This window comes from Falco naumanni, chromosome 7, assembly GCF_017639655.2.
Source record: "Falco naumanni isolate bFalNau1 chromosome 7, bFalNau1.pat, whole genome shotgun sequence".
NCBI lineage: Eukaryota > Metazoa > Chordata > Aves > Falconiformes > Falconidae > Falco > Falco naumanni.
This window is the reverse complement of record NC_054060.1, coordinates 57,962,974-57,973,730: the sequence shown is the minus strand read 5'-3', so window position 1 is coordinate 57,973,730 and position 10,757 is coordinate 57,962,974. Positions and strand designations below refer to the sequence as shown.

Below are 10,757 nucleotides of genomic sequence, written 5' to 3'. Positions count from 1 at the left end.
AGCCTGCTCAGGCATTAAAGTGTCCGCATTTTAATATCCTATAATGCATTACATATCTGGCATATAAGTAGAGGTGATGTGCTGTATTATGTATTATACATTAAATTTGTATTTTAAGTACTAAAAATTGTTTGGGGGAGTATTAATGGTAAGTGATTACTAAAACTAAGGCTGAGTCTCCCAGGGAGCTTAGAATGGAAACTGGATTTCGTCCACAAACAGGCAGGTTTCAAGCTCGCATAGTAAGAGGAATCGAGTCAGCAGCCATTCCACACACACACACACATCAATACGAATTCAGCACCAAGCATGGTCTAAAGCCATCAACACATTTCTCAATTTTGTACGGAATTGATGCTTTAATACTGACCACTACCGTTATGGTTGTATCGGTTTGAATTTTTTTTTTTCCTCATAGCTAATGAGTCAAATAGCAAAGAGCTGAGTAAAAATGCTTCTATAACATGTCGACAATCCCCCCAAGCCCTCCCACCCCCACCCCGCTGCACCTTACAGCGTTTTAAGCTTCACCCGGAATAATTTGCGATCTGAACGCAGAAATAACCTTCGCCGCAGTGAAACACCTTTGGGTTCTCTACGAAATATTTACAGAAGAGGTGCCGCTCTGTGTCACATAGCTGCAGCTAGCCCGGCTGTCACAGCATAAAAATAACATCTTTATTATTTGCCCTACAAGCCTGCGCGAGGCCGCCCGGCGCGTCCCGGGCTCCCGGCGGTGGCGCTGCCCCCCGGCCGTTTTTCGCGGCGGCCGCCAGGCAGGGCCCCGGCCGCGGTGGTGCGGCCAGCCCCGACGAGGACATGTCCCCGCTATCCCGCAGCCTCCTCGGGCAATCTCAGCCGTCCTCCCACGCAGCTGCGGGCCTATGAGGCGCAGTGTGTAACCCAGGTGACGCCGCATCACGGCGGGGACCCTCCCGGGGCGGGAGCCTGCCTCCACACACGCCCTCCCCGCCGCCGCCCCCCACCCCTCGCCGGCCGCCGCAGAGGTTAAGCCGCCCCCGCCTCCCACTCAACGGCTCTACCGCCCGCGGCCCGTGATTGGCCACACGTTTCAATCCCAGCCTCGCTCTCTTTTGTTCCGATTGGCCGAATCTCCCGCTTGTCTACGCGGGAAGCCCCGCCCATTTTTTATCCCGGCTTTCTCCCCCCACCCCCCCCCCCCCCCCCCCGCCTCCCCGGTACGTGCCCCCCCTCCCACGGCTCTAACCTCTCCTGCCTTTTGGGTTTCTGCGGCGTAGCCGAGGGTGGCGGCCCCGGGCCAGCCCGCCGCCCGTGCGCCCGGCGGCAGTGCTGGGGGAGGGCGGAGCGGCGCCGCACGGGCAGAGGTTCCCCCTCCTGCCCCCGGGCAGGCGAGCCCGTCAGTGAGGGAGGGCAGGCGAGCCCGAGAGCGGCGGGCAGCCGAGCCGCAGCGCCAGGCGCGGCACTAGGGCAGGCAGGGACGGAAGGGGGCTCAAAGGCAGCGTGAATCATCTCCCACTCACTCCCTCGCCCACCATTTACACCGCTCGCTCGCTCCCTCCCTCCTTCTCCCCCTCCCTCCCTCCCTCCTCGCCGCCTCAGTCTCACTCGTTCTCTCTCCCCTCCTCTCCTCTCCCACTCACTCTCTCCCCTCCTCTCTTCTCCCACTCACTCTGTCCTCTCCTCCTCCCGTCTCACTCTTTTCACTCTTTCCCCTCCTCCCCTCTCCCCCTTTCTCTTCCCTCTCTCGCCCCCCTCGTTCCCCTGTCTCCCTTCTCCTCATCTCCTGACACTGCACTGCAGCTGCTCCTCCAGCCCAGTCCTGCCCGCTTCCCTCCCTCCTTTCCCTTCCCTCCCCCCGGGTGCCAGATAAACAAGGCGCGCAGCATCCTCGACAATCCCGAGCCTAGCTCTACATTTTCGAAAAGGACAAGAGAACGGGACGAGCCCCCTCCCCTCCTTCTCCTCCTCCTCCTCCTCCTCCCCCTTCCCCCCCTTCCTCCTCCTCCTCCTCCTCCCCCCTTCCCTCCCTGCCCCCCCACCACAGAAGGGAAGAGACAATTCTCCTCCGAGCAGCAGCAAACATGATGGCGGCAGCTCCCATCCAGCAGAACGGGACCCACACCGGGGTTCCCATAGACCTGGACCCGCCGGACTCCCGGAAAAGACCGCTTGAAGCTCCCCCCGAAGCCGGCAGCACCAAGAGGACCAACACGGGCGGTGGGTATATCCTCTGTCACCTCCCCCCCCGCCCAACCCACCCACCTCCCCGCTTCCCTACCTGCCTGCCTGCCTGCCTGCCTCCCCCCCCTTCCCCCCCCCAACATTCCCATTTCTCTAATGTTATCATTCATCAAAATGGCGTCGGTTTTCAGCATCTACCAGTCTTTTTATTTAATATCCACGCTGGGGCTGCACAGCTGTGACCCTACGGAGACTAGGAGGGAGCACAAGGGGCTTCTGCAGCCCAGCTACCTCCCTCGCCCGTTTAACGATGGGCGAAAATAAATGGCAGCTGGAAGGAGACGGCAAACGCGCTTTCCTCCTTCCACATCCTCTGGGTCGCAAGTTGAATTTCAGCCTTGCCGTGCGTTTTCCTCCTCCTCGGCCTCGCTTCTATTGTCAGCGAATACACGGCGTGTTTGCCGTGCTGGGGGCGAGGGCTGGCTGGTGGCGGGGGGAGTCGCCGCTCGGCTGTGGGGACTCGGTAGTTAACATCCTGCTCTTCCTGGAGGAGATGAGTTATAACGGGACCAGCATCTCCTCTGTCCGTTTGCACTGGAGTCGTCATAACAATGCACCGAGGCAGAGGTGAATTTATTTGCCCAATATTACGAGCAGCAGCCTGCCTGTACACAGTGCGTGGTTCAACCAGCTATGCTAATACGGGTGGGCACGACTGTCACACACAGGCACTTTTTTGAGACGCTTAGTCTCAGATGACAGAAGTAAGGTGAACTGGGATCGCCTTTTCTGCTTAGGGGAAAAAAAATCCCAACTCTGTGAAACAGGTTTCATGATAAAAACCCATGCCAGTGGGACGTTGCCTTTATTACTGGGGAGAGCCTAAGTCTGGGGAGCCGGTGTACCCTTATTGCCTTGCACTTTTTTGGAGCCGGTTGCGGAAGGTCCTTAGACTTCAGTGTAGCTGGGTTTAGCAGTGGGATGAGGGCACAGACAATTGTGCAGTTGCCGAATCTGACTGGGAATCTTTTTTCTTTTCCCCCTCCATTCATTCTATATATTTTTTTTCCCTGTTCCGATTGTGTGCTTTAATGCTAGTGGTGGGTAGAGGACTGGCATTGTCTATCTCGTCACCTTTTAAGTGTATTTAAAATAAGTGACTTAGGCTTTTGATCAATTGGGAAAAATTCTTCTTAATGTCCTTTAATTAATGAGCTTAAAAGAGATCATTGTCGCTTAAGAAGTGCTAAAGGAATACATCAGGATTACTTAGGCAAGTGATTCCATCCACACCATGTTGAGTTGTTTTCTTGGCAGTGGCTGAAATGCTTGGAATAAAACCCCACATTTTGGGTGGGTTATTTGGTAGCAGAGTAGTGGTTTTGCTCACTTAAGAAGAATGCAGGCAATAGCTAATTGCTATTCTCATGTGTTTGCTAATGACAAACAAATAGCCCATCAGAATTTACAATTCATGCCTTTTTAGTTTCGACATTTCTTTTGCAGTATTTTCAAGCAAGGTTGTAGTTGTCAGTAGTCACGTTTTTGTGCGGGGCTTTATTTTTTTTAAAGGGGTCCGATCATTTCTGTGTGCTGTGGTTACTATTGGGGAAAAAAATCCACCTTTGAAATATGATTTGGATTTTATTCTTACTGTTTTATGGAATTAAGGAATCTATGTGGCTTCTTTAACTTGTTCAAAATAAATGTACATATTTTCAAATGTCAAAGGCATAGTCGAAACATGTCTTGTAGAATGACGCAACTGGTTAGATGTAAACGCATGAATTACTGTACGAGTTTAAAGATGTAACATTTTGTTTGTGGGTCTGGGGAGAAAAAATCAAAGTTTGTAAGCCATATTAACCATGCATATCTCAATTTTTCAGAGGATGGCCAGTATTTTCTAAAGGTCCTCATACCTAGTTATGCTGCTGGATCTATAATTGGAAAGGGAGGACAGACAATTGTTCAGTTGCAGAAAGAGACTGGGGCCACCATCAAGCTGTCTAAATCCAAAGATTTTTACCCAGGTAGGTGCAAAAATTAGCCAATTCTTTATTTTTAAATCTCAAGGGACGTATGTACATGTCGGTGTGTTTCATATATTGACAACTAAGCTTCCAGTGCAGCTGGAAGCATTATTTCTCAGAAAAGTATGTTACAAAGTGCAACAGTGAATATAAATGTTCTGTCTTGGTGTACTAAATGGACTGGGCACTAACTGCTTGAATTATGTTTAAAGATGTTTACAATGTTTCTGCAAAAGGATATTTTCATTACCATTTTGATTGCTTTGTTTTTTAGTTAAAAAAAAAAAAAAATCTAGCTTTAAGGAACCAACTTGACAGCTGGCGTAAAAATAATTGTTCGTTTGAAGTTTCCAGACATTGTAATGACAATTAAGCTAGAATGAGTAAAAATGAGAGGCCCTCTTAAAGAATGGGCCATTTACTTTAAATCCATTATGTACCTTCTTTCTGCTTCACTGCTTTGTTCACTGGCTCTGGAGTGAAGTAAAGAGGACAAGTGCTGCTCTTTAGATATTCTTTACATTATGTTTATCATGGTGGCAGGAGAATATTATAGAAGTGAAATAATTCAGATGAATAAAGAAATGAGTATTTTGTATCAACTGTATTAATGCACAAGAATGAAGTTTTTTATGTTTGCGTATAACAATAATAAATACCTGATCTACCATTTCTCCTTTATAAGATTTCTGGAGAGGGAATCTTACATAATAATGTACAAGATTGTAGCTTCTGCAATTGAATAAACATTTTTTTTTTTTCCCTAAAGATGAACAAATTAGCATTCTGTAATTGAACTTTGTTCTGGAGGACTTTTTAAAAACTGATGTAGAATAATAGCATACCTAACACTTTTTTTGGTGTTCTGGTTTTGTAATTTTGAAGAATAACTGGTGTTTAAAATTGACTAGCTGCTACCAGCTTTTTTCTGTTGGAAAAAGAAGAGATACTTTGCATTTGATCTAGTTTACCAAGATGACAGAGTTCTACAATATAGTGAAGTCAGTTGTTATGGATGTAAACAGAACACTAACACTGGAGCATCTGGCTTTCCCATCCTCTAACTTCAGTGTCGGGCAGAAGTGGATAATTTTTTATTAATGGACGGATTGTGGTGTATTTACAATGATGATTGCTGATGTGGAAATTTTAAAGCACCTGTTATACATCTCTTTAATGAATGTAGTTTATAATACTTAAATGTCAGAGGGTAAAGTGATGCATGTAGATTTTTCCTGTTGAAAGATACAAGTTATGAACTGACGGTTGTTGTCTTTGAGGTTTTTTTTTTCTTTGTTTGTTTTTCTTTTTACTTTAGAGGTTAGAAAAAAAATAATCCTTTGTTTTGAAAGGTATGTTAGGGTGGAAAAAAATCAAAGTAGAACTGTCAAAACCCTTGGAAGAAATAAAAGCATTCAAAGGAGCCTGATTGCAGAATTAATAACATAATCAGAGTAAAGAGCCACAATAGTAAATTAAATTCACTGTCAATAGATGAAAATGAAATAGATTTTCTGCATTATACATGAGGTGGTATCAGATATGCAAGAATTTTACAGAAAATTGGTGTTTATGAAGAATATTCCAAATACCAAATTACATGCCTTTTCATTTTACTACAGTTTATTTACACTCACTTGGAAAGGACGCTCCAAAGATTATGTCTTTTGTTCAGTGCTCTAAGCATAATTCTTCTGTTTTCTGATTACATCAGAATTACATATTTTTTTGTGTAGCAAATTGTAAAGATACAGCAGTCGTAGGAGAAGAACCTTTGAAAAATAAAAATCAGCAAGCTAGAATGACGGGAGTAAAAATGTTTGTGACAGAAACACATTCTCTCTTAAAATCAGTAGTAGTAATATAAATAACTAGGGCAGGGAGGCTCAAGCAGTTTCAGTGTAACAGGTGCAGATGAAGTTTGAGTTTGACTTCATACAGTCTGCTTTGAATTTGCAGCCACGTTGTGTCATATAGGAAATGAGTGTTTTAAGGAAGTTGGTGACTGATTCCTGCTAAAACATGGAACAGGGATGAGAAATGGATTCCAGCATGGCTAGCTCTCGTTAGTCTTTCTGTTTGCGTTTGACCACCAGCCCATGGAATTTTCGGAGGTCCTGGCATTCCCCGAGCTGATGGCTTTTGGGTTTCTTCCAGACTGTTGTGCTCATATAACATTAGGGAATACAAACCTCGTGAAATAGCTAATATAAATACATGGTTTATTTTTTTTTTAAAGTTTCTTAAACAATTATTCTGTTTTTCTAATAGAAGTTACGTAGTCTGTACTTCTGATGCTTGTGACGATAACTGTGTTTAATGTACGTTTCGCTATGGAATGTTCTCTTGCTGAAGCTTCTGTGAAACTTTTCTGTATTTCTGAAAAGTTTTAGCACAGTCTGAGTAAGTTGCTGTTTGGAAAGGAGGAAGTTGGTTGTAATACAGAAGTCATGAGTAGTTCCTATGATCTAATAGTGTTCTTTTTTTTTTTTTTCCTCTGTGATATAGGACTTCAGTATGCAGACTGATTTCTGTTGGAATTATTTTTGTGCATCAAAAGGTGACATAATTACTGAAGAATTATATGGCAGCTCTAATTACGAGAAATTGAAGGAAAAAACAGCTTTGCACTGAACATTTTAGTTTACAAAGTAGGAAGCAGTGTATGAATACATGACCGTCCACTACAGTCTTATTTTTTGAGTACACAATTCATTGTTCTCTTTTCAGGTTACCAGCTGACTTTTTCTAATTGTCTGGACTTCTGCGATTTAACTTTGGTTATTGTGCTTAGATTATTCCTGGTTCTTTTCTGTTCAGGCTTGTCCCCCTAGAATAGTGGAAATGAAATTAAAATGGCAAAATATGCCCTACTTTTAAACTAAATGGTGCTGATCCTTTCTGCAGAGAAGTACAGTGTGTATTGACTAGTGGGTTCTGGTCCAAAATTTAAATAAAGATGTAGCCATGGTACTTTAATATTAATTAATTGAACTTCGTAAAGAAAGTGGCTATTCTGCGAAGCTGTTTTAATGTATGATTTTATTTGAATAATATAAAAAAGAGTATTTCTGTTATATTAAGCTCTCATTGTATTTGTTTCTTCATTCTGAATTATAGTGGGCGCTGGACTGAACACTGCTCTGGACATATGTATTTTTTTCCATTGCAAATGCTGGCGTGCACTCTTGCTTGCTTGCTTTCTCTCTCATGCAGTCTTGCTCGCTCTTTCTCTGCACTCCAGCCCTGGTCTCTCACATACACACACAAACACACACACACACACACACAAAATTATGTTACATCGCATCATGTTGTTTATCTTGCAACAGGATCTTGCCTGGTCTGAACTTGGTGCTTGAGTGAATTTGAGCTCGGTCAGTGTTTTTCAATTTATTGGAATATGAAGTCATATGTGTACTGAAATTAGATCATATTAAGAGCAGAGATTAATAAAAACATAATTAAATGGGGACAAGTTTTTACCGCTTTTAACAATAGATTAGCTGTGTTGTTTTTATAGCAGATTTCTAATCAGTAGTGATGTAAATGTTTGGAGAATGCAAAAGGTGGGAGTTTCTTCCTCTGCCTTGTATAGGGAGTATATGAAGTGTTGTGTGGCTATGTTACATTTTTACCAAGTGACTTTTATTTGAGATGTTTTGTGTTTGAATATCAGAGTTTTTTTAAACATGCATATATTATGGGAGGTAGTCTAGCTAAGCTTTGTGCAGGTGCCCTTTTAAAGAGTCTCTTACCCTTAAAAACCTTTCAGACATGTTGAATGCGCAAGTAACAATTTAATAAGTTCGCTTTCTAGCTTCATTACTCCTATTAAACTGTTAGGAAGGGGGAAGATATAATATATCAAGCTTGGTTCACCATTATTATTTCCTTTATATAATAAAGGAATTGCCATGTTAATTTATAACTCTTAAAAAGTAACCTAAAGTGTAGCAGGGAAAAGAATATCTTTTACAAATCAGCACTTGAAATAATGTTGAAGTGAAATACCGCTTTTTCATCTATGGAAGAGAAAAAGAGTAATGGAGTTAGAAGCGAGAATGGTGTTAGTTACTAGCTGTCTGTTGTCATGGTTCTTTGAAGGTAGTTTTTCATACATTAGGAAATGCATCTCACTTATTCTTGATACTTCTAATTTTTTCTGTAGTGTTAACATTATCTAATTAGAGATTTCATAAATATATAGCTAAGATTTTCAGATTCTGCTGTAAACATTTACTTTTATGAGTAACTGGGGATAATGGGACTGAGGAAATAAATAAATAGTGAGTAGAGATTTCAGAGGTGGAAGAGAGCTGTGTAGGTTTGTAAACTAATCACTGGAATCACCTATCTTTCTTCTAGTTTAAAAAAAACAAAAAAAGACCAGCCACCAAAACCTCCAAGTGTTGATTGCCAGCTGTTCAGAGAGATAATTCTCAGTTGGACAGTTGTCCGTTGCCTAGTTACTGGAACAGAATAAAAAAAAAAAGTTAGCTTGCTAGCCAGCAGATCATTAGTATTTTACATTTAAAAGGAAGCTGAAACTGAGTATGTAACTGGGTATGATCTTGAGATTGTTACACATCTAACTCACCCAGTGTACAATCACTTAGCAGCTTCTCATTTGGGAGGCTTAGAGAAATTTTGAGTAGAAGTAGAAAATTTGCACTGATTTCTTCTACATGGAGGGAGTTATTCATGTAAATGAGAATAAACTTTGACATAGTAGATGGCTTTAGTTTGCAAGAAAGAGCTTTGTCTTGTATAAGAATGGTTTAGAACAACTTGTGATAGATTTGGAAGGGTTAGTCTAACTTTCATAAATGATACAGATCGTATGTGCACTTGGTTGGCAAAATAACAAAGTGAGGATGGCTGTTGCCACAGGGAAATGCCATGTTTAGTAATTTTCAACTTCTTTCTTGTGATTGATTTGTGTAGATGAAGGTGCTTCTAGTAACAGTATTTTTATTTTTATCAACTTGAGATTTCTGTAAAGCAATTATTCACTAAGAATATCTCTTTTCTATACTCTTACATTCTGGAAAAAAAACACCAACCCAACCCAAAACTTAAGAAAAATAGCTGGAGTTGATATGCACTGAAAATTTTAAATTTTCCTCTTTCACAAAGTCTAAATTTTCCATACAATGTTTTAATGGTATTTTGAAGAAAGATCAGAGTTTTAATGGATGTTTGTCAGAACATAGGTCTTGGAGCTAATCTTCAAAAAATAGAAACAGGAAACGTCTGAATCTCTTAATTGTTTTCATCTTCTCCCTCACGCAGTAAAAGAAACTATTCTTGCTTTTCTTAATGGGTGCAACCTGTAACAAGCAATACTTTTTTCAAATATTCTTTGATCTTTTTGATTAATTAATTGCATTAACTTAGATATTGCCCTCAGTAGTTGACCACGGAATTTATTTTATCAGTGATCAGTAGCTTTTTGTCTAGGGGAGAAAACCTTGGATTTAGTGAATTTGTCAGACTGGCTTTTAGAAATAGAGCATAGAGGGATTTGGAGGAGGGCTTATACCTGACCGCTGTCTCATTTCTGTCTTGGGACACAGCCCTAGCATAAAGTGACGTCTGTAATGATCTGACTGGCAAACATCGCTCTGGGACTCGTCCTCGTGTCCTGCAGTAGGCACAGTCAGCTTTGCAGTCCATCTTAAAAAGAGTTTTGAAAAATTGATCAGTAGGACAGTGGGAGTTAATGACTTGGTGAGGAGTATGATAGTTGTCAGTTGCCCGGTGCTGGAATGCTGCAGGTAATTGGGCTGGACTAGTGAGAACTGTGGCAGTGTGCTTCTCACGTTGCACTGCAGCTGCTGTTGATCTTAATTAATCTGACCCTCAGAGGCTGCAGTGTCATGGTATAAACCGCAATATATTACAAAGGAAAAGGCTGCTTTTTCGACTCTTATTGATGGCCATGTTTCGAGGTAGGCCTTTGGTTTTTTAATTAGATTTGTTTGACACTAGCATAAAATTCTTAATGTACTTTCAGTCTAAAACTAATACGTTTTTCCTGCTTATCAAATCTGTGGAGTAATGAAGCTGACATAACGGTGACATTTCAAAAACATGTTTAATAGATATAACAAAAATATTTGTGTTTATTCTGACACTAGATACAATTGTCTGTAAATAGAAAGAGTTACATTGTGTCTGGTATGAATTTCTGGTGTACTGCAGTGTGCTCTGTAGTGGGGTATGCTTGGTGCTTGTGCTGCCTAGCTCAGGCTTGTGGTTCTTTTAAGGCTTTCTGGCAACATGGAAACTTGGTATTTGGCAGTTGGAATAAATGAGTGTGCTGTGCATGTGCGAGACTATTAATTTACTGTAGATATACTACTACCTTCTTCCTGACTGCATGACATGGCTTTAGGAAACTACCAGGTTCCTTACATTCACTCTGGTATTCAGGGCCATTCTGTCTTTCCGCCCCCCAAAGGGAAAACCAAACCAGAGTTTAGCCTACAGAGTTTCTAAATGTTACGTTACAGACTTGTAAGGTTCTGTTCCATCTTTTTTTTTTTTTTGATTTCA

General features: G+C 42.0%; 1 protein-coding gene across 3 annotated transcripts in view; it reads left to right on the top strand.

Moving 5' to 3' along the window:
- Positions 1 to 1,728: 1,728 nt before the first annotated feature.
- The window catches only part of NOVA1 (NOVA alternative splicing regulator 1), a 155,077-nt gene continuing 146,048 nt past the window's right edge, over positions 1,729 to 10,757 (top strand). For 2 of the 3 annotated variants that reach the window (XM_040601141.1, XM_040601140.1), the window contains exons 1-2: positions 1,729 to 2,199; positions 4,053 to 4,196. In XM_040601141.1, the coding sequence (XP_040457075.1) occupies positions 2,064 to 2,199; positions 4,053 to 4,196 (280 nt within the window). In that variant the 5' untranslated portion in view covers positions 1,729 to 2,063. Of the gene's footprint in view, positions 2,200 to 4,052; positions 4,197 to 10,757 lie in introns of those variants that run through there. The other variant, XM_040601142.1, reaches the window with a different exon arrangement.